The 24,030-nt window shown below is 51.5% G+C and overlaps 2 protein-coding genes across 2 annotated transcripts; both read left to right on the top strand.

Annotated features, from left to right (window-relative positions):
* Window positions 1-5,901: 5,901 nt before the first annotated feature.
* On the top strand, window positions 5,902-7,559 carry LOC101939344 (olfactory receptor 52B2-like). The gene has a single exon (XM_005290036.4). The coding sequence runs from the start codon at window positions 6,031-6,033 to the stop codon at window positions 6,964-6,966; it is 936 nt and encodes a 311-aa protein (XP_005290093.2). The 5' UTR covers window positions 5,902-6,030; the 3' UTR covers window positions 6,967-7,559.
* Window positions 7,560-21,852: 14,293 nt separating this feature from the next.
* On the top strand, window positions 21,853-22,984 carry LOC101939628 (olfactory receptor 52B2-like). The gene has a single exon (XM_005290037.4). It carries the CDS (start codon window positions 21,864-21,866, stop codon window positions 22,797-22,799), a length of 936 nt encoding a protein of 311 aa, XP_005290094.2. The 5' UTR covers window positions 21,853-21,863; the 3' UTR covers window positions 22,800-22,984.
* Window positions 22,985-24,030: the final 1,046 nt, after the last annotated feature.

Raw genomic sequence — 24,030 nt, forward strand, 5'->3', positions numbered from 1 at the left:
GGAAGTATCTTCTTTTGACAGGGCTTGACTGCTGCTTGTAGTGTAACTTTTGCTGGCTGTGTTTTAGGCCTCAGGCCTTGACCAGGCCCGTGTTTCAGGCTCTCTTTCTACTACACAACATGGATTTATTTATATTTCAAAAACATCGCTGTCGTGACTGTTCATCACATGTGCGTTACCCACTGCTCCTAACACTGTTACCCCCGTCTCTTCCTCCCCATTCCTTCCCATGGGGCCCGAGTCAGAGCAAGGTCCATCGGCACATGCCTAACTGTGAGCACACGGGACTGCCCATGCATTTAAAGTGAGGAGCATGTTTAAGCTCCTTGTTGAATTAGGACCTTGTTTGTTACCCCCAGGGCTGGCTCCAGGTTTTCTGCCGCCCCTAGCGGCAAAAAAAAAAAAAAAAAAGCCGATCGGCGGCACTTCGGCGGCAGCTCAATTGTGCCACTCCATTCTTCGGAGGCAGTTCGGCGGTGGGTCCTTCACTCCCTCTCTTCCTCCTCTCTTCCTCTTCCGCGGCACTTCGGCGACAGCCCAAAGAGAAAGAGAGGGACTGAGGGACCCGCCACCGAATTCCCGCCGAAGACCTGGACGGGCCGCCCCAATAGCGGACGGAGTGCCGCCCCTTTGTATCGGCCGCCCCAAGCACCTGCTTCCTTAGCTGGTGCCTGGAGCCGGCCCTGGTTACCCCTGCTTGGTGTGTCGTTTTATTAATTATCGTTATCTATTCGTATTACTCTCCCGCCAAGGAATCCCAGTCATGGACTAGGTCCCTGTTGTGCCAGGTGCTGTACATCACAGAACAAGAAGTATCAGATGAGAGGCACAGACAGACAGATGGGGGAGTGCAAGGAACAAATGAGACACTCTTGGCCAGCGTGATGGGCAGTGGGATCAGCATGCCAGCTGCCTCGCCGCCCAGTTCATGGCCTGCTAATGCCTGAGCACAAGAGTAACGTGACTTACATGAGTGGTCCCACTGACCTCGACAGCAGCTCTTGGTGCTCCGTGGCTCTAAAACACCAGCCCGCTGTCACTTAGAGGACTTAGGTGACTGGGTCTAAAAGGACGGCATTGAACAAACGCACACCGTACAGCTAGAAATCAACCCAGTCCTTTGTCAGACTTCGCAGCCCTCCTGCAAAGGCGGCGGAAGCATTTTCAAACCCCGGCAGTAACTCTGCTCTGAGGGGGGACTGAACGGCCTCGGGCAGGTTTTTGCACAGGCTGTGCACGTTTGGGAAAGAGAGGAAAAGAACCACTTGGTCAATCAGTCACCAGCTCCAGAGCGCCTGCCTGTTCAACTCGTACATAATGCGATATTAGTCAGCTCCTTAGGAAGATTTATACTCGGAGCTTGGTTAAAATGTTAGCTTAATTGCTCGGCTGCTCCTTGGGAAAGCACAGCATTCATAGGGCCTTTCCAATGGCTCCCTCGCGGAGAGACTCATAGAATATCAGGGTTGGAAGGGACCTCAGGAGGTCATCTAGTCCAACCCCCTGCTCAAAGCAGGACCAATCCCCAGACAGATTTTTGCCCCAGATCCCTAAATGGCCCCCTCCAGGATTGAACTCACAACCCTGGCCAATGCTCAAACCACTGAGATATCCCTCCCCCGCTTTCTGAACACTGGGTTGCGCTAGGCTCCTGGTGCAGCCGCTTGGCTGGTGAGGCTGGTTCGCGTATCGCACGCCGGGGCTTTCACCGAAGTTGGCCTTCTTGCACGCCTCACTCAGAAGCCAGCCAGAGAATTCTTTCCTGGGTGTCTGGCTGGTGAGTCTTGCCCACATGCACAGGGTTTAGCTGTTCACCATATTTGGGGTCGGGAAGGAATTTTCCTCCAGGGCAGATTGGCAGAGGCCCTGGAGGTTTTTCGCCTTCTTCTGCAGTGTGGGGTACGGGTCACTTGCTGGAAGATTCTCTGCACCTTGAGGTCTTTAAACCACGTTTTGAGGACTTCAATAGCTCAGACATAGGTTAAGGGTTTGTTACAGGAGTGGGTGGGTGAGATTCTGTGGCCTGCATTGTGCAGGAAGTCAGACTAGACGATCATAATGGTCCCTTCTGACCTTAAAGTCTATGAGTCTATGAAAGGGGCTGAGTGAAATGCAAGGTGGAATCTGTAGGTCCCCGCGAACAGCTGGGCCATTGAACTCCACAGAAACACTCCCGGTGACGTCAATGGACTTTACAGGGGGCCCTTTGTGATTATTTGCACTTAGACCCTGACTGGGCAAAGCACTTAAGCATGGTCTGAGCTTTAATATCCGCTTACATCCATCTTAGCACATGCTTCAGACCCAATGAGTATGTCTACATGGCAATTAGACCCCATGGCTGGCCCATGTCAGCTGATTCGGGTTCCCAGGGCTCGGGCTAAGGTGCTGTTTCATTGTGGTGTAGACATCTGGGCTCGGGGTCCTGGAGCCTGAGTCAGCTGGCATGGGCAGCGGTGGGTTTTTAATTGCAGTGTAGCCATACCTATTATGTCTGCAGAAGGGAAGAATGAGGCGGGATTTGATAGCTGCTTTCAACTACCTGAAAGGAGGTTCTGAAGAGGATGGATCTAGACTGTTCTCAGTGGTAGCAGATGACAGAACAAGGAGCAAAGGTCTCAAGTTGCAGTTGGGGAGGTTTAGGTTGGATATTAGGAAAAACTTTTTCACTAGGGGGGTGGTGAAGCACTGGAATGGGTTACCTAGGGAGGTAACGCCTTCCTTTGAGGTTTTGTCAGACTTGACAAAGCCCTGGCTGGGATGATTTAGTTGGGATTGGTCCTGCTTTGAGCAGGGGGTTGGACTAGATACCTCCTGAGATCCCTTCCAACCCTGATATTCTATGATTCTATGATTCTTTGATTATCTTCAAAGTTAAACATATACTTAAGTGCTTTACTGAATAGGGACCGAGATAACATATGCTTAAAGTAAAGCATGTGCTTAAGTGTTCTGCTGATCAAGGTCTTAATAGATGCCTTTCCTCACAGCAATACTCTGAGAGAGACAAGGTGGGGAGGGAGACAAGCTCACCAACTGAAGTTGGTCCCATAAAATATATGACCTCCCCCACCTTGTCTCTGTAATATCCTGGGACTGACACGGCTACAACAACACTGCCAATAAAACTCCTTGTGGGCAAGGGTTAGCCCATCTATTTCACTGGTTGACAAACAGAGATTTTAACTGTCCGGCCTAAAATTACACAACAGCAGAGCCATGAATGAGCGATTAGTTGATTTACTCAGATGTATTACGGCCACCTGATGATTCACTAATTCTTGAGAAATCCAGATTGGCCTCTCAAAGCTCCATGCCTGTTGGGAAGCTGGTTGATACCAGCTGAACCCAGGAGTCCTAGATCCTAGTGACCCACTCCAAGCACAGGTCTGCAGTCTCTTCTCCTCTGATTTCAGCCTCCCTGCAGCATGCAATGCAAGTGGCTGTTTGCTCTGTAGAAATTCCAGCAGACTCCATTCCAACCCTCCCATAGGTCTCTGCTGATTTCTTGGGGAGGACCAGTGGCCCCAGGAACCAGTGGCCTGATAAATCCATTGCTGGGTTCCAGAACCAGCTGACAACCAGAAAAAACACAACTGGAATTTCCACAAGGGTTAACCCTTTATCGCCTGTGTTCCTCTGCATCTGTGGGTGCAGAAACATTTCAGAACCACTGACATAGCGGTAACAGTCTACGGGCAGGAACGGCCGTGATGTCACACACAATGCAGAGGGCCTGATACTGCCCTGCCTGGCAACTTGCCTCCTCATGTGCAGCTGTACCAAGTGAGTATAAATTGCTACTGCTTTGATTCCCTTGCACAGGGACTGCAGGATTGGGCTCTAGGTCTGGACACCCTTCCCAAGCCGGAGCCATGCAACACACTCTGCGGAGATCACTGGTCTCTGTTCTGGTGCTGATGACAGCTGTTCCAGGCAGCCCTAGGGGCAAACCCAGTGCTTGAGGCTCTGGTCGGATCATTCCTGCATGGGGTGCTGGTGTGTAGGACTAAAAGGGCTCTCCTGGGTCACTGAGTGCAGCCCCATCAGATACTGAAATGGGATCCCTGTTCAATGAGAAAGCGCCTTGGCTATAGGAAGGCAGAATTATGATGCCAATAATGCTAGAAAAATGCACAGAGAAACAAAGTGTTAAATCCCTGTTGCTCTTCACCACCTGAGTCACAGAGACTAGGTCCCTGGGGCTCCCTGCTGGCTCGGAGCCCCCCGCTGGGATTCCCAGGGCAGCACTATGAATATCCCTGTGTCTCAGCCCTGGTCATTGCAGATTCTCCACCTCCTGCTGCTCCCCACCTGGATCACAGACAGAGATTCCTCCTCCCCGGCTGGGGCCAGAGTCTGGTGAGTCGCTGGCATTAGACGTTTGGGTCGGGGACAGCTCTCGGGCATTCAGCAGGGCCTGGTGGGATGAGGACTGTGATTGGAGTGAGGGGGAGAGAATCTGCAGCTGGAGGAAAAAACACCCAGGAGATGCAGCTTCTAGGTTCAGAGCTGGGATCCGCCCCTCGCCCAGACTGGATTGATTATAATGTGGCGTCACTGCCCAGGACACACAGCCATGCCCATACCTGACAGATGTTCTGCCTGTGACATTCTAACCCCTCTGGTAAGGATCCCGGGAGGGGGCTGGGACCTGTCATTCCATGACATGAAGGGGACAGCGGAGTCACCTGCCCGGATATTAACCAGGTGATTCCTCTGCTGGGAGCGGGACTGCATGTCATGAGTCCATCTCTGTGCACACCACCATGTATGGCACAAATGCCCGGCTGGCTCCTGCCCGGTGCCACACTCCAGAAGACAGGAGTGAAGCGCCATAGGGAATGATGAGGAGTATGTTTTGTGTCACAGAAAGTTATTAATGCAAGAATGTGTCTGCACAGAAAAGCAGCAAGCGGGAATCACTGGGTAAATCATTCTTTGGAGCAAGCGAGTGGTGGGTGGATATTGCAAATGTGAAGGTTTCCTACATTTTACCATGAATGTTCGTCCCTCCAAAATACAACCCAGAAGGGAATTGTCCCGTCCATATGTTTGTTATTCTCCTTAGCAAACTGATCCCATCCAGGAAGCAGACACGATTCTACGTGGCTGTGGTGAAGGGGGAATTTTCTGTCATATTTTTATGAAGCCTCTGCGTGCCTCCGTTTCTCCTCTGTTTTGCATTGTTATCCGGGGGAGTGGGGAAGGACTGTTTGCTCTCGGGGCAGGCTAAGAAACATAGGTAGGCATGTCACCCAGCTATCTGAACGGGTCACTAAAAAGGACTGGCCGAAGGGTCCCCATATCAGTGGAGAATTGAGGAAGACAATGGCAAAGCCAGTCCCCAGGACACTGACAGAGAGACAGACAAAGCCTGAACAATGGGGCTCACTACAGCTTGGCTGGGCTCTGAGCTGACCAGAACAAACGATGCTTTAACCGTCAGTTCTCTGTGCTTACCTAGGACGTCCCATGCTGCATTCGTCGACTAATAAACCGACTGTTTTGACAATGCAGTTGGAGTGTCACTGCAAATGCTGGGCGAGGGGCATTAACCCCTGCAGCATGGACCAGTGTCTCCCAGGGGTCTGTCTGCCTCAGTTGGACTCGCTGGGCAGAGCTCATGGTGTGAAGCCGGAGGGCTGAAGACCAGAGGCCTCCTGACCTACCCGGGAGGAAGAGAGAGACCACTTGGGGTCTGGCAGGCTGAAGGGGTTCCAAAGCTGGGAGCGCAGCAGGATCCTGTGGGTCTCTGACAGTGGCCAATCACACAGCTAGGATAATGGGTAGTGAATAGCTGGAGGAAACACCTCATGGCCAAACCACCATCCGACCTTCAATCAGATTAGTCAAATAGAGAATACACCCTGAGAACACCGGCTCGCCCAAATGGGGGGCGGGACAAGACTTGCTAATGAATATTTCTGGCAATGAACTTTGTAGTTTCAGCTATTCTGACAGTGATTGTTCTTGTCTTCCCTCAGAGGCCGGAGAGCCTGCGTGGCAGTGACAGGCCTGCATTGTACCATGTCAGCGCTCAATTACACCAGCTCCCACCCTGCAACGTTCATCTTGCTCGGCATCCCAGGCATGGAGCAGGCACACGTCTGGCTCTCCATCCCCTTCTGTCTGATGTACGTTGTAGCCCTTCTCGGGAACTCTGTCCTCCTCTTCACCATCATAACAGAGCCGAACCTCCATGAGCCCATGTACATGTTCCTGTCCATGTTAACAGTGGCCGATCTGCTGTTATCCACCACTACGGTGCCGAAAACCCTGAATGTTTTCTGGTCTCTCTCCAAGGAGATCTCTTTCAACGGCTGCCTCACCCAGATGTTTTTCATTGATTTTATTTTCATTACCGAGTCGGCCATCCTACTGGCCATGGCCTTTGATCGGTACGTTGCCATCTGCGACCCGCTGCGGTACACAACTGTATTAACACTCCCTGTGATTAGGAAGATAGCCGTGGCCGCTCTAACCAGGAGCTTATGTATAATGTTCCCAGTCATCTTTCTCCTTAAACGGCTCCACTATTGCGGACATAATATTATGCCTCACACGTACTGCGAGCACATAGGTGTGGCCACATTGGCCTGTGGGGACATAACAGTCAATATTTGGTATGGTTTAGCAGCTGGTTTCCTATCAGCAGGATTGGATGTTATTTTTATTGCGGTCTCCTATGCTTGCATCCTCTGGTCTCTCTTTAGGTTGCCATCCCAGGGCGTCCACCTCAAGGCTCTGAACACGTGTGGCTCCCACATCTGTGTCATACTAATGTTTTACACCCCAGCGTTTTTCTCCTGGGGCACCCATCGGTTTGGTCGCCGCATCCCCCGCCACACCCTCATTCTACTGGCCAATCTCTACGTCGTCGTCCCCCCCATGCTGAACCCCATTGTTTACGGGGTGAGGAGCAAACAGGTCTGGGAAGGAGCGATCCGTGCGTTCTTGCGTTGAGTGCGGCAGCTGGGCTGAGCCATGAATCTCGCCAACAAGTCCGTTTAGAAATGAAATTGGGTTGAAATGACATTGGGTAGAGAATTGCAGTGGGACGATGCAGGCAGACAACATAATGAAGCTGAATCTGGCAGGCTACAATTCCTGATCCACATTGTTTCATTTGAGGCTTCCCCATACTGCTCTAATCCCACCACGGTCTGAGTGTATTTCGTACTTGTCTATCAAAGTCCTTTACAAATCGAAAATAGCTGTTCCTCTGCGCTTCTCAAACTGCAGGAGCTCAGATGACGAGCTTCTTAGACATTATTATAAAGGGATCAAACAGACCTATAGAACGTGCAAAACACAATGTTAAAAAGAACATTATTAAGGTTGCAAAGTCAAGCATTCACATGTTGGGACGTGGCAGAAGGCCCAGGCAGTCTGAATACAGCCCCTCCTCGTGGATACGTTTTTTACACTGTCTTTAACTGATTTGTGATGTTATACTCCATATGATTCTATGAAAATATGCTAATGAGTGTGAATATAATTCATTTCGTGGCTGTAGTCCACGAAAGCTTATGCTCTAATAAATTTGTTAGTCTCTAAGGTGCCACAAGTACTCCTGTTCTTCTTTTTGCGGATACAGACTAACACGGCTGCTACTCTGAAACCTGTGAATATAATGTAACTGGAATATACTACATGCAAAAGGTCTCTTGTAAGGTATCATTACAAAGCTTATAATCTATTGAGTGTGGTCATCCTATTTGTATAAATGTACTACTCCTGTATCTGAAACTAGAAATACGAAATATATCTCCGAGGTCCTACTGTAGTTATGCAAAGTGTGAGCCATTAATGGTGGTTTAGAATCTTGGTAGCTCCCATCAACTAGGACAATTGACTGTAGATGGCTCTGTTTACTTGCAAGTCTTCCTGTGAGTCAGGCCAGGAAGAATGAAGGCTTGGGGTCTCACAGTACATGTGACCATGTCACCTGGTACTGGAATCCATCTTTAACCTGCTGCTTTTCAATTTACAATGAGAGGTCGGGCCTATCCCTGTTCAGGGCAACCTCCCGCCAGGACCCCCCTCGTTCCTTGGCTCCACTTGGGTGCCAGGTCTTCTGCCATAGGGCTCCCTGCCTTGGCGCACTCCTCAGGCCTCCTGGCTATGAGCCCTGCCTCTGGGCCTGGCTCACACGGACCATGCTGGCTCTTCCCCTCGTTCCTAGGGGCCTCCCTGCAACTCAGCACGGTTCCCCGGCTGCAGCCAGCCCCCGCCAACAGCTGTCCTCCAAATTCTGCACCCGCAGCTTTCCCTCAGACAGGCCTCTGCTGCTCCTTCGGTCTCCCCAGCCCTCACCTGCCCCCTCCTCCAGCCCAGGTGCCCCCACTGAAACCCAGGCAGAGGGCAGCTGCTGAGCCACAGGCACACCGGGGGGGGGGGGGGGGGGGGGGGGGGGAGGGGGCACTCACCCAGTGACAGGCCTCTTGCTGTCTCTTCCCTTGGAGCTGGTCGCTGGAGCAGAGACGCGGCCCCAGCTCTCCCCGGGGAATGCCCCAGCCACTGGGCTCCAGAGTCGGTCTCTGGAACGGGGAACGTTTGATGAGTTACACAAAGTGGAAGTGCCTCCACTGGGAGATTGAGAAAGACGGAGGCAGATTGGAGCCAGTGGTGCAACCACTCCCCTCGGATGTGGGGGACCCACGTTCAAGTGCTCTACTGAGTTTGAGCAGCCGCTTGACCCTGGGTTTCCATCCCAGGTGAGTGCCCTGAGCCCTGTCTAACCTATGTACCCCCCCCGCCCCTTTTTTAAATGTGACCTATGTGGAGGGGAGGGAAGTCAATCTACGGACCAAGTCTGTGCTGCGGTTCCTCTCTCGGGCGTCAGGTCCTTACACAGACCGGGAAGCCCCAGCCTGGCAAGAGCGAACAGCGGGATTTTCTATAGGAAACTTTTAAACACTGACCGTGGAAATGATCATTGCCTTTCTTGCCCTTCTTAGGAATCTGGTATCAGCCTTTCCCATAAAACAGCTCCATACACCCACACCATTTACATGTCCAATACCTTGTTCTGAATAACACTCCAGAGACAAACCAGTCCAGCACAACAGGAACAACGCTGACAGCCCTCACTAGTGATTTGTTATTTTAACTTTAAAACAAAGGCCTGAAGGGACCTCAGTAAATCACCTGGTTGTGTCTCATGCACTCAGAGCAGGACTATAGCGGTATACCAACCCCCACAGGGTGTCAGCAACAGGGATCAAACCTGGGACCTCTGGAACTAAATGCATGAGGGGTTTTATGACCCCTGAATGAGTTGGCTTTATATACACACATGATACCTTAGAAAAGCAAACCAGGGATTAGGCCGGCTGACCACTGGAGAGCTTCTGCTTTCATGTAGGCTCACCCTGGCTCTTATATTGAGGATTGAATAATACATTTAGGTGTACTACGTAATCAGTTGTTTCAGCATCTACATTATTGAGCACAGACAAAATTTCAGATTAGAAAGAAAAAACAACAACAATTTATGAGTTTACCCTGTATAAGGTTGCCTGGTGACTGTAGCTGTCAGTGTTTGTAGATGGTAGTGGAGTGGTTTCATCTGTTGCTCTGTTAAATTGACCCCGGCGTAAGGGGAGCGAAAAGCGGGCGGTCGTGAGTCCAGCCAGCACCAGCAGCCCCGTTTGAAGTTGTCACGCTCTCCTCGGCCCTGTGGAGGGCAGCAGAGGAACGTGGCTGTGACCCCTCTGCTCAGAGGGGCTGGGTGAATTCCAGTCTGGCCAGGCTAGGCACAGGTGACCTGCCATTAGAGCAGGGGGTGGCCGGCCCAGGGGCCTGGCACTGACACAGACCAGCCGTGCAAGAAGTCCCAGCATGGGAAATTCTGGAGTAACCTGCTCATAGGGAGAGGTTTTTTCCTCACTCCCATATGCTGTTGAATGTCTTCTGCCCTGCAGCTCGTGGGTTTCTCTCCCCGGGGCTATTCAATATGTAGCCGCAGATGGTCTGATCGCCCGCAGAAACACACGAGAGGAAGTAAGGCCTGGTAGTTACAGGATGGGCCTGAGACTGCAGGGAAAGGGAAGGGGAAGGGATAGGGGTCACTAGGTGAGCAGTGATTAGCTGGGGGTGGGGTTCCCTGGCAGATGGGGGCACCTGGGAAGAGGGGAGGAGTGGGGAGCAGTGATGGGGTTAGTTGTGTAGAGGAACCGAGAAGCATCCCTTTAAACTCGCTGTTGCAGAAACCACTCGGTGCTGACAGAAGCAGTGTGTGTGCGTATCTCGGTCTGTGTGTCTGCACAGAGTGACTGAACACGGAGATTTGGAACACAGCTGGTGGTGTTCCTGTATCCATTATGCTGTGTGAAGAGCCAAACCAGAACAGCTCAACTAAAATTAATGTATACACCCCGCCAGCGCCCAGTCTCTGCCCCCGGCCTCACTTCAGCCACCCCCCTGCATATGCCCCCTTCCCAGATGCTGTGTCTGGCTGGTCTGCATAGACCGAGAGCACCTCTGTCAGGGACGGTCTCTCCCTACCTATATGTGCAGCTCCTGGCACACGTTGGGCACTACCCCAGTGACATGTTACCCAGGCGTTGTACACAAAAGCTAACAGAAGGGTCATTCGCCTGAGGGGGCTGTTCCCCGCCCCTCCAACATTGTGCGCTCTGCTTTCCAAACTGGGCGTCACTCTTACCCCCAGGGGAATCAGTGCTTGTGGGGGAGGCCTATTCAAAGGGATACCCCTTGCCCTTGGACGTGAAGGTGACCCCCAATGGTAGGAGACTCCCTCAGGCCCTGAGGGGTTAGAATCATAGAATCATAGAATCATAGAATATCAGAGTTGGAAGGGACCTCAAGAGGTCATCTAGTCCAACCCCCTGCTCAAAGCAGGACCAATTCCCAGCTAAATCATCCCAGCCAGGGCTTTGTCAAGCCGGGCCTTAAAAACCTCCAAGGAAGGAGACTCCACCACCTCCCTAGGTAACGCATTCCAGTGTTTCACCACCCTCCTAGTGACATATTTTTCCTAATATCCAACCTAGACCTCCCCCACTGCAACTTGAGACCATTGCTCCTTGTTCTGTCATCTGCCACCACTGAGAACAGCCGAGCTCCATCCTCTTTGGAACCCCCCTTCAGGTAGTTGAAGGCTGCTATCAAATCCCCCCTCATTCTTCTCTTCTGGAGACTAAACAATCTCAGTTCCCTCAGCCTCTCCTCATAAGTCATGTGCTCCAGCCCCCTAATCATTTTTGTTGCCCTCCGCTGGACTCTTTCCAATTTTTCCACATCCTTCTTGTAGTGTGGGGCCCAAAACTGGACACAGTACTCCAGATGAGGCCTCACCAATGTCGAATAAAGGGGAACGATCACGTTCCTCGATCTGCTGGCAATGCCCCTACTTATACAGCCCAAAATGCCGTTAGCCTTCTTGGCAACAAGAGCACACTGTTGACTCATATCCAGCTTCTCATCCACTGTGACCCCTAGGTCCTTTTCTACAGAACTGCTACCTAGCCATTTGGTCCCTAGTCTGTAGCAGTGCATGGGATTCTTCCGTCCTAAGTGCAGGACTCTGCACTTGTCCTTGTTGAACCTCATCAGGTTTTTTTCTGCCCAATCCTCTAATTTGTCTAGGTCCCTCTGTATCCGATCCCTACCCTCTAGTGTATCTACCACGCCTCCTAGTTTAGTGTCATCTGCAAACTTGCTGAGAGTGCAGTCCACACCATCCTCCAGATCATTAATAAAGATATTAAACAAAACCGGCCCCAGGACCGACCCTTGGGGCACTCCGCTTGAAACCGGCTGCCAACTAGACATGGAGCCATTGATCACTACCCGTTGAGCCCGACGATCTAGCCAGCTTTCTATCCACCTTACAGTCCATTCATCCAGCCCATACTTCTTTAACTTGGCGGCAAGAATACTGTGGGAGACCGTATCAAAAGCTTTGCTAAAGTCAAGGAATAACACATCCATTGCTTTCCCCTCATCCACAGAGCCAGTTATCTCATCAAAGAAGGCAACTTCCCCTTCGTGAATCCATGCTGACTGTTCCTGATCACTTTCCTCTCCTCTAAATGTTTCATAATTGATTCCTTGAGGACCTGCTCCATGATTTTTCCAGGGACTGAGGTGAGGCTGACTGGCCTGTAGTTCCCTGGATCCTCCTTCTTCCCTTTTTTAAAGATGGGCACTACATTAGCCTTTTTCCAGTCATCTGGGACCTCCCCCGATCGCCATGAGTTTTCAAAAATAATGGCTAATGGCTCTGCAATCACATCCGCCAACTCCTTTAGCACCCTCGGATGCAGCGCATCCAGCCCCATGGACTTGTGCACGTCCAGTTTTTCTAAATAGTCCCGAATCACTTCTTTCTCCACAGAGGGCTGGTCACCTTCTCCCCATGCTGTACTGCCCAGTGCAGCAATCTGGGAGCTGACCTTGTGCGTGAAGACAGAGGCAAAAAAATCATTGAGTACATTAGCTTTTTCCACATCCTCGGTCACTAGGTTGCCTTCCTCATTCAGTAAGGGGCCCACACTTTCCTTGACTTTCTTCTTGTTGCTAACATACCTGAAGAAACCCTTCTTGTTACTCTTAACATCTCTTGCTAACTGCAACTCCAAGTGTGATTTGGCCTTCCTGATTTCACTCCTGCACGCCTGAGCAATATTTTTATACTCCTCCCTGGTCATTTGTCCAATCTTCCACTTCTTGTAAGCTTCTTTTTTGCGTTTAAGATCAGCAAGGATTTCACTGTTTAGCCAAGCTGATCGCCTGCCATATTTACTATTCTTTCTACACATCGGGATGGTTTGTTCCTGCAACCTCAATAAGGATTCTTTAAAATACAGCCAGCTCTCCTGGACCCCTTTGCCCTTCATGTTATTCTCCCAGTGGATCCTGCCCATCTGTTCCCTGAGGGAGTCAAAGTCTGCTTTTCTGAAGTCCAGGGTCCGTATTCTGCTGCTCTCCTTTCTTCCTTGTGTCAAGATCCTGAACTCGACCATCTCATGGTCACTGCCTCCCAGGTTCCCATCCACTTTTGCTTCCCCTACTAGTTCTTCCCCGTTTGTGAGCAGCAGGTCAAGAAAAGCTTTGCCCCTAGTTGGTTCCTCCAGCACTTGCACCAGGAAATTGTCCCCTACACTATCCAAAAATTTCCTGGATTGCCTGTGCACCGCTGTATTGCTCTCCCAGCAGATATCAGGGTGATTAAAGTCTTCCATGAGAAGCAGGGCCTGCGATCTAGCAACTTCTGCTAGTTGCCAGAAGAAAGCCTCGTCCACCTCATCCCCCTGGTCTGGTGGTCTATAGCAGACTCCAACCACGACATCACCCTTGTTGCTCACACTTCTCAACTTTATCCAGAGACTCTCAGGTTTTTCTGCAGTTTCATACCAGAGCTCTGAGCAGTCATACTCCTCTCTTACATACAACGCAACTCCCCCACCTTTTCTGCCCTGCCTGTCCTTCCTGAACAGTTTATATCCATCCATGACAGTACTCCAGTCATGTGAGTTATCCCACCAAGTCTCTGTTATTCCAATCACATCATAGTTCCCTGACTGTGCCAGGACTTCCAGTTCTCCCTGCTTGTTTCCCAGGCTTCTTGCATTTGTGTATAGGCACTTAAGATAACTCATCGATCGTCCCTCTTTCTCAGTATGAGACAGGAGTCCTCCCCTCTTGCGCTCTCCTGCCAGGATCCCATTTCCCCACTTACCTCAGGGCTTTGGTCTCCTTTGGTTAGCTCTGATCTCTGCTAGCTGTGGCACCCCCACTGCTCCTGGTGTCACCCAGTGGTAAAAGCAGGAATTGGGACAGGGCAGATCCCAAGAGGTCAGAGTCCAAGACAGGTCAGAGGGCAAAGCGAGAATCGAGAATCGAGTGTCAGGAAGCAATCAAGGTCAGGCTATCAGGAGATCAGAGGCAGGAGACAAACTTGAGAGAGAATCACGGGTCAATAAATGGAGTCAGGCCAGGTCAGGATACCAGGAGGTGAAGCCGGGAGAGCGGGAGGAGGAGCCACATGGCACAGAGTCCAGAGCAGGGTGGATCCCAGTTGCGAGGACAACTTCCCGTTCCTGCGCTGGGTTTCTTTAGGAGCTGTGGACTAACTAGGACCCCAGCATCCTGCCAAGCAGGTTCCCAGGCTGGGATCCTCTTGAGGGTTTCAGCTTTCGGCCTAGCAACCTGGCAGGTTGACCTGCACTGAGAAGACAAATTCTCTGAGTCAGCTCCTCGCTGACAGATGCAATCAGGACATCCCACCTGACCCGGAATTCTTAGGGGACATTACCCAGTGATAATCCTACACATGTAGGACTGGAAGGGGTCCTCAATGAGTCATCTAGTCCAGTCCCCTACACTCAAGGCAGGAGGAAGTGATCACTAGACTATCCCTGACTGGTGTGGGTCTAAGTTGTTCCTAAGAAGTGCCAATGATTTTTGAAAAGTGCCAGCAGGTCAATTTTGTACCTTGTTAGAGGAACATGGGAACCATCAGATTGGATCAGAGCTGGGTCCATCTAGCCCAACAGTCTCCAGCAGTTGCCAGCACCAGATGCTTCAGACGAAGCTGTGAGAATCTATCATGAGGGAGATAGGGGATAATTTTCCCCTCATACCCTGCGTCCCATCCTTATCTCTAACAGAGATTGGCTCAAACCCAAAGTCATGGGGGTCACTCTCCCTTCCAAAACGTGTGTGGTCATTAATTCTGGTAACTCTGAGTATTTTTGATACCCAGAAAAATGCCCAATCCCTTTTTGAATCTTGCTAAGGTCTTGGCCTCATTAAATCCTGCAGCAGTGAGTTCCAGAGTTTAATTACGTGTTGTAGGGAAAACTATTTCCTTGTATCATTTTTTATTTGTCACATTTTACTTTCCTTGCATGTCCCTTGTTCTTGTGTAATGAGAAGAAGAGCAGCTCCTGACTTCTCCTCTCTATCCCGTCTACTGTCTTACATATACACATAGAGAGAGACAAGCTGGGGGCGGGGGGAAATATCTTTTATTGGACCAACTTGTGGTGGGGAGAGAGACAAGCTTTCGAGCTACATGGAGCAGTTCTTCAGGTGTGGGAAAGGTACTGAGAGTGTCCCAGCTAAATACAAGGTGGATCAGCATGAGTGGCTCATGCCTATTCGAAGGGACCATTCAAGGTGAACAGGCCAACAGAAGTTGGTCCAGGAAAAGATATTCCCTCCCCCATCTTGTCTCTGTAATATCCCGGGACTGACAGGGCTACAATGACATGGCACACACACATATAGATGTTCAGGATGGTTGGAATAAGTGAGGCTAAAGACAGTCTGTGTAAAAACGACTGTGATGGCTCTCGGGGGTCCCAGGACTGCGAGTCACCTTATTACTGCCTGACTCAGTGAGAGGGAGTCTCTCTTGTGGTGACTGGGTGTCAGGTCCCGGACATCACCTGCGCTTCAGCCACTCAGGCACCTTCCTCTGGGCTAGGCCAGCCCTGACTTCACCTTACAGGTTAACAATGAGGGCACCTCCACTTCTGAGCCCCTGTGAATCATTCCCCTGTGAGATCCAGCCCCTGACACTGGCTACTCAGAGAAATCCAGAATCTCTGCCCCAAAAGAACAACAAGAAGTCCAGTGGCACCTTAATTACTAGCAGATTTATTTGGGCATAAGCTTTCGTGGGTAAAAAACCTCATTTCTTCAGATGCAGTGAGGTTTTTTACCCACGAAAGTTTATGCCCAAATAAATCTGTTAGTCTATATCCACAAAAAAAACAAGGAGTCCGGTGGCATCTTAAAGACTAACACAGCTACCCCCTGATACTTGCCCCAAAAGGAGCAGAGTATCCCAATTTACCAGAGTTGCTGTAAATCACCACTCCTGTATTACACACGGCACATGTCAGCACTTATAATAAAATAAAAGTCGGTTTATTTAAGAAGAAAGGAGAATTAATTAGAAATGAGAGAGGTGGAAACAAATGGTTCCAATAGAACATCACAAAATGAAAACTTGGGTCAATAGTTCCCTTTCCTAGTTAATAAAGTAGGTTCCTCCTTCCCAAAGTTTAGTCTGTTGCAGAGCTGGCTAGTTTCACAAGAACCAGGAACCAACTTTTCATGAGAACATCCCCTCACCCCAAGATGTCTCCTCAGTAAAAAGATCCAGAGGGCCTTTCCCCACTCTGTGTTATCCTGAAACAGTCTTTTGTCTCTGATCACAGGCAGGGTAATCCTGTCTGTTGTAATGTTCCTTCATTGTTTGCAGTTGTCTCTGATGGTTTTCCATTGATAATCTTGGGCTGGAGCAAGGGTGGAGAACTGAGCCTGGCATTACATCCCCAGCTAACCAGGGCGGGGTGACAACGCCCTCCTGGAGTGGCCATCACCAAGACACTACACTTGACTGACCTGGTGACTAACTTCTACTCCAAGTCCATAAAAAACACTGTGAATATCAATATGTTATTCCTTAACTATTACCCGGACATGCCTTTTGCAATGGTTATGAAGCTTAAGAAGTTACAAGCTTTCTGCACACACCTCACATGCTACTCATTGTGGATAAATATTCCATAAACCTAGTGTGTGGTATAGTGAGTTTGTCAGGCCTGAGACAAGAGCTGTTTGCAAGGAAGAGAGAACTCTTTGCCGTGGGCCTCAGTGTCACAAGGACGTTTCTAAATAATGTACAAAAGGAGAAATGATGAGATCAAACAGGTGAGAGGAGGAAAGGGTTAATCTCTGCTGCTCTTCACCACCAGAGCCAGTCTCAGAGGCAGGTCCCTGGGGCTCTGTGCTGGCTCTGAGCCCCCCCGGGGATTCCCAGGGCAGCAGTATAAATATCCCTGTATCTCAGCCCCGTCAGTGCAGATTCCCCGCCGCCTGCAGCTCCCCGACCCGGTCACAGGCAGAGATTCCTCCTCCCCAGCTGGGGCCGGAGCCTGGTGAGTCATTTGCATGGAATGAATCTGTGAAGGGGCGAATGGAAAGACATGAAACCTGTGCAATGTTGGAGCTGGGGTTGGATAGAATGGGGGTGTGTAACTCTGAGTGCAGGGGCAGGACGGGAGCCGGGGCACTGAGATAACACTCCTGTGACCGCGCTGAGGTTCTGTGTTAGGAAGAAGTCACCGGGTTACCCTGATCCACTTCCACGGACATCACTGGGGTCTTGCTGTTGACCTCAGTGGGCCCTGGACTGAGCCATTCTTGGTTACATGACTGTTCAGAGTACTGGCTACTCAGGCCCTGTAATATTCTACACCCCAAATCCCAAGATCTTCAGTCAGGCAACACTTCCATTAACGCCATAAGGGCCCCAGGCCTGGGTCTGTTCCAGTTGGCAGAAATTAGCTGGTTTCAAGGAGCATAGGTGTGAATGGCCGAACTGTAGGACCCTGGAGCAGCCGATTCTAAGGGCTGCTGTGATACCGATGTTCCAGCTTCTTAGTTTTACCAGATCTCCCTACTCTGAATACGGGACACCTGGTATTCAAGCGAGTTCAACGGCAATCAGAACTATGCAGTACAAACGTTCAATTTGACATCAAGTTGACTGAGCCCCCGTTAAAAAAAATGCAGCGTAGTTGGATTCTTCTTATCTTTAAGGCTTTAGGGTCCACACAGGGCTGGATGACACACATTCCCCAGCCCCCCCTCCCCCAACACACACACACACTCTCGTACACCTGTCTCACACGGGGAGGGGTGCGGGGTGACTGACTGACCTGACCCTCCCTGCCAAGCGGTCTCTCCCCTCCACGCCTGGCTGGGCCCCAAGGATGGATCCGCCTCTCCGGTTACCTTGCACCATGACTCCCCAAGGCAACGCATTGTCGGGGGGCGGGGAGGGGGAGCAGCACACGCATCACACACCCAGATTTCTGCAGGGTTCACACAAGAATGTGGCCAGCAGCAGCCTTTCCGCACTGTGGGGGGTGGGCGGAGGAGGGACAGGAGCTGCTTCCAGTCACAGGGAAGGAGGGTGGGGGAAGGGATGATCTGGCCCATGTCTTTGCAGAACTCATCTCTTCTCCCCCTGCCCTCCCTGAGTCTGGAAGCAGCTTGTCCCTGCCTGCCCACACCCACATAACCCAGCCACCTCTTGTCCCCCCAGCTACAGCGCGGGCAGGAAGGGGTTAAGCCCTAAGGATGCATTGACTGCAGGGGCTTCAGCAAACCCAGCCAGAGGAGGGTGTCTAGGGGACAGAGCAGCCCCTCACTCCCTGGACCAGGACCCAGGGTGCAGGGCTGGAGGGTGAAAAGGGTGCTAAGCCCCTGCCCCGGAGGCTGTTGTGGAGCCTAGAGATTCGTGGCATGAATAAAATATAAAATAAAAAAATACATGGAGATATACCTATCTCATAAAACTGGAAGGGACATTGAGTCCAGCCCCCTGCCTTCACTAGCAGGACCAAGTGCTGATTTTTGCCCCAGATCCCTGGGTGCTTCCCTCAAGGATTAGAACTCTCAATCGTGGTTTAGCAGGCCAATGCTCAAACCACTGAGCTATCTTTCTCTGTGGAGAAAGAAGTGGTTCGGGACTATTTAGAAAAACTGGACGTGCACAAGTCCATGGGGCCGGATGCGCTGCATCCGAGGGTGCTAAAGGAGTTGGCGAGTGAGATTGCAGAGCCATTAGCCATTATTTTTGAAAACTCATGGCGATCGGGGGAGGTCCCAGATGACTGGAAAAAGGCTAATGTAGTGCCCATCTTTAAAAAAGGGAAGAAGGAGGATCCGGGGAACTACAGGCCAGTCAGCCTCACCTCAGTCCCTGGAAAAATTATGGAGCAGGTCCTCAAGGAATCAATTATGAAACATTTAGAGGAAAGGAAAGTGATCAGGAACAGTCAGCATGGATTCACGAAGGGGAAGTCGTGCCTGACTAACCTAATTGCCTTCTATGATGAGATAACTGGCTCTGTGGATGAGGGGAAAGCAGTGGATGTGTTATTTCTTGACTTTAGCAAAGCTTTTGATACTGTCTCCCACAGTATTCTTGCCACCAAGTTAAAGAAGTATGGGCTGGATGAATGGACTGTAAGGTGGATAGAAAGCTGGCTAGATCGTCGGGCTCAACGGGTAGTGATCAATGGCTCCATGTCTAGTTGGCAGCCGGTTTCAAGTGGAGTGCCCCAAGGGTCGGTCCTGGGGCCGGTTTTGTTTAATATCTTTATTAATGATCTGGAGGATGGTGTGGACTGCACTCTCAGCAAGTTTGCAGATGACACTAAACTAGGAGGCGTGGTAGATACACTAGAGGGTAGGGATCGGATACAGAGGGACCTAGACAAATTAGAGGATTGGGCAGAAAAAAACCTGATGAGGTTCAACAAGGACAAGTGCAGAGTCCTGCACTTAGGACGGAAGAATCCCATGCACTGCTACAGACTAGGGACCGAATGGCTAGGTAGCAGTTCTGCTGAAAAGGACCTAGGGGTCACAGTGGACGAGAAGCTGGATATGAGTCAACAGTGTGCTCTTGTTGCCAAGAAGGCTAACGGCATTTTGGGCTGTATAAGTAGGGGCATTGCCAGCAGATCGAGGAACGTGATCGTTCCCCTTTATTCGACATTGGTGAGGCCTCATCTGGAATACTGTGTCCAGTTTTGGGCCCCACACTACAAGAAGGATGTGGAAAAATTGGAAAGTGTCCAGCGGAGGGCAACAAAAATGATTAGGGGTCTGGAGCACATGACTTATGAGGAGAGGCTGAGAGAACTGGGATTGTTTAGTCTCCAGAAGAGAAGAATGAGGGGGGATTTGATAGCAGCCTTCAACTACCTGAAGGGGGGTTCCAAAGAGGATGGAGCTCGGCTGTTCTCAGTGGTGGCAGATGACAGAACAAGGAGCAATGGTCTCAAGTTGTGGTGGGGGAAGTCCAGGTTGGATATCAGGAAAAACTATTTCACTAGGAGGGTGGTGAAACACTGGAATGAGTTACCTAGGGAGGTGGTGGAGTCTCCTTCCTTGGAGGTTTTTAAGGCCCGGCTTGACAAAGCCCTGGCTGGGATGATTTAGCTGGGAATTGGTCCTGCTTTGAGCAGGGGGTTGGACTAGATGACCTCTTGAGGTCCCTTCCAACTCTGATATTCTATGATTCTATGATTCTATGATCCCTCCCCCAATGAACAGGATGGAAATTGCTTTCCCCTCCTGCCCGCCTGCCCGCCTGCCAGCCACTCCAGAGCTTAGCTGAGGGGCAGAGAGGCTTCCCCGTGCCAGCGCTGTGCGGGGCTTTGGCACATGCAGGCCTCAGCACCTCCTAGCCAGCGCCCCGGGCCGGAGGGTCTGGGGCTTTCCTGGGGCGCCGGCCCAGCCAGAGGCAGTGTGGGGATGAAGAAGCCTTCCGGCCCGTCTGCAAATGAGCTGAGTGATGTGAGGAGGGGCTGGTTCCCCGCACAGCACTGGAGGCAGGATGTGCCCCACTTGCGGGGTTTGGGGGAGTGAAGGGGCAAAGCAGGGAGAGCACAGCAAGAGGGGTAACTGGCCGCTACCTGGTGCCTGCCTGCACTCACTGGCCACTGCAGCTTCCAGGGCCTAACCAGTGACGGCAGGAAATGGGATGGGGGACAGGGCCCTGCTGGCCGAGAGCCGGCACATTGGGGGGTTGAGCTGATGGACCAGCAGGGGGAGCGTCCGGCCCCATGTGCTGCATTTTGCCTTGCCACCAGCTTGCACACCCATCCTAATTGTCGGTCAATAGACCTCCCCCCACCGCTGGTAGGCAGGCATCTGGGAAGCGGGGATCTGGCCAGCACCAGGACATGCCAGTACTGACTGGGGGAGATAGAAAATACGGGACAATTTGCCCATTTATAAGAAAAAGTTGAGACACTTGCAGAAAGGTTTAAATACAGAACTATCCCTTTAAAAACCTCTGGTCCCCCTCCACCCACTGCAGCTGTCGTTCTCTGGAGCAGAGCTACCAGCTCGGCTAGGCTTAAAATGCTGCGTCCGCGCAGCTGCACCGCTGTGGTGCGTTAGTGGAGACACTCTGCGCTGATGGCGGAGAGCTCCCTCGGCAGTGTAGTTAATCCTCCTCCCTGAGAGGTGGTAGCTATGTCTACATGGGGGTTAGGTCGGTGTAACTACAGCACTCAGAAGTAACCCCTGAGCAACATAATTATCCCGGTATAGGTCTGTAGTGCAGACCAGACCTTAATTGAGATTGACTTCACATAATCAAATCCTGAAAAAACTTGCAACTTTACTCAGGTGACAGAGAGTGCTGTGGCACCTTTAAGACTAACAGATGTATTGGAGCATAAGCTTTCGTGGGTGAATGCCCACTTCGTCCGATGAAGGATGAACAGTTTGCTCTCGGGGCAGGCTAAGAAACATAGGTAGGAATGTCACCCAGCTATCTGAACGGGTCACTAAAAAGGACTGGCTGAGGGGTCCCCATAATAGTGGAGAATTGGAGAAGACAATGGCAAAGCCAGTCCCCAGGACACTGACAAAGAGAGCCTGAACAATGGGGCTCTTTTTTTATTTTAAATGGAACTGGAAGTGACCATAAAAAGGTCATTAAGTCCAGCCCCCTGTCTTCACTAGCAGGACCAAGTACTGATTTTGCCCCAGACCCCTAAGTGGATTGAACTCACAACCCTGGATTTAGCAGGCCAATGCTCAAACCACTGAGCTATCCCTCCTGCTAAGCTTACTGCAGCTTGGCTGGGATCTGGGCGGATCAGAATAGAGAACACACCCTGAGAACGTCGGCTCGCCCAAATGAGGGTGGTGCGGGGGGGAGGACACTTGCTAATGAATATTTCTGGCAATGAACTTTGTAGTTTCAGCTATTCTGACAGCGAATGTTCTTGTCTTCCCTCACAGGCCGGGGAACCTGCGTGGCAGTGACAGGCCTGCATTGTACCATGTCAGCGCTCAATTACACCAGCCCCCACCCTGCATCGTTCGTCTTGCTCGGCATCCCAGGCATGGAGCAGGCGCACGTCTGGCTCTCCATCCCCTTCTGTCTGATGTACGTTGTAGCCCTTCTTGGGAACTCTGTCCTCCTCTTCACCATCATAACAGAGCCGAACCTCCATGAGCCCATGTACATGTTCCTGTCCATGTTAACAGTGGCCGATCTGCTGTTATCCACCACCACGGTGCCAAAAACCCTGAGTGTTTTCTGGTCTCTCTCCAAGGAGATCTCTTTCAACGGCTGCCTCACCCAGATGTTTTTCATTGATTTTATTTTCATTACCGAGTCGGCCATCCTACTGGCCATGGCCTTTGATCGGTACGTTGCCATCTGCGACCCGCTGCGGTACACAACTATATTAACACTCTCCGTGATCAGGAAGATAGCCGTGGCCGCTCTAACCAGGAGCTTCTGTTTAATATTCCCAGCCGTCTTTCTCCTTAAACGGCTCCACTACTGTGGACATAATATTATGCCTCACACGTACTGCGAGCACATAGGTGTGGCCACACTGGCCTGTGTGGACATAACACTCAATATTTGGTCTGGTGTAGCAGCTGCTTTCCTGTCAGCCGGATTGGATGCTATTTTTATTGCAGTCTCCTACGCTTGCATCCTCAGGTCTCTCTTTAGGTTGCCATCGCAGGGCGTCCACCTCAAGGCTCTGAACACGTGCGGCTCCCACATCTGTGTCGTACTGATGTTTTACACCCCAGCGTTTTTCTCCTGGGGCACCCATCGGTTTGGTCGCCACATCCCCCGCCACACCCTCATCCTACTGGCCAACCTCTACGTCGTCGTCCCCCCCATGCTGAACCCCATTGTTTACGGGGTGAGGAGCAAACAGGTCTGGGAAGGAGCGATCCGTGCGTTCTTGCGTTGAGTGCGGCAGCTGGGCTGAGCCATGAATCTCGCCAACAAGTCTGTTTAGAAATAAAATTGGGTTGAAATGACGTTGGGTAGAGAATTGCAGTGGGACGAGGCAGACAACATAATGAAGCTGAATCTGGCAGGCTACAATTCCTGAGCCACATTGTTTCATTTCAGGCTTCCCCATACTGCTCTAATCCCACCACGGTCTGAGTGTATTTCGTACTTGTCTATCAAAGTCCTTTACAAATCAAAAATAGCTGTTCCTCTGCGCTTCTCAAACTGCAGGAGCAAAGATGACGAGCTTCTTAGACATTATTATAAAGGGATCAAATAGACCTATATAATCACCAGGCTATAGGCTATTCTCGGGTGGGGCTTGTAACAAGGCAGCCCTGCCTGGAGCTACCTCCAATGGCAAAGGGCAGCATGACAGGTGCATCTGCCTCAGTTTCCCCTGTAGTTACCCATGCAAAGGAGTATTGTCTCACCCCTCTGTCCCGTTCATCAGCCCGCTTTCCAGGCCTCCACTCTCCAGGTCTCTCCCCGAAACCTCCCAGACCCACTTCCCTCCACCACTCTTCTCCCATAGCCCCCACTCAGGTCTCCTGTGAGAGGGCCCCCAGCAGGATTCCACTCGGCCCAGCCTCCCAGGAGTCCTATCCCCGTTCAGGGCAACCTCCCGCCAGGACCCCCCTCGTTCCTTGGCTCCACTTGGGTGCCAGGTCTTCTGCCATAGGGCTCCCTGCCTTGGCGCACTCCTCAGGCCTCCTGGCTCTGAGCCCTGCCTCTGGGCCTGGCTCTTCCCCTCGTTCCTAGGGGCCTCCCTGCAACTCAGCACGGTTCCCCGGCTGCAGCCAGGCCCCGCCATCAGCTGTCCTCCAAATTCTGCACCCGCAGCTTTCCCTCAGACAGGCCTCTGCTGCTCCTTCGGTCTCCCCAGCCTTCACCTGCCCCCTCCTCCAGCCCAGGTGCCCCCACTGAAACCCAGGCAGAGGGCAGCTGCTGAGCCACAGGCACACCTGGGGGAGGTGGGGGCACGCACCCAGTGACAGGCCTCTTGCTGTCCCTTCCCTTGGAGCTGGTCGCTGGAGCAGAGACGCGGCCCCGGCTCTCCCCGGGGAATGCCCCAGCCACTGGGCTCCAGAGTCGGTCTCTCGCTCTTTGGCCCGGGGAACGTTTAATGAGTTACACAAAGTGGAAGTGCCTCCACTGGGAGATTGAGAAAGACGGAGACAGATTGG

Source organism: Chrysemys picta, chromosome 1, assembly GCF_011386835.1.
Source record: "Chrysemys picta bellii isolate R12L10 chromosome 1, ASM1138683v2, whole genome shotgun sequence".
NCBI classification, from domain to species: domain Eukaryota; kingdom Metazoa; phylum Chordata; order Testudines; family Emydidae; genus Chrysemys; species Chrysemys picta.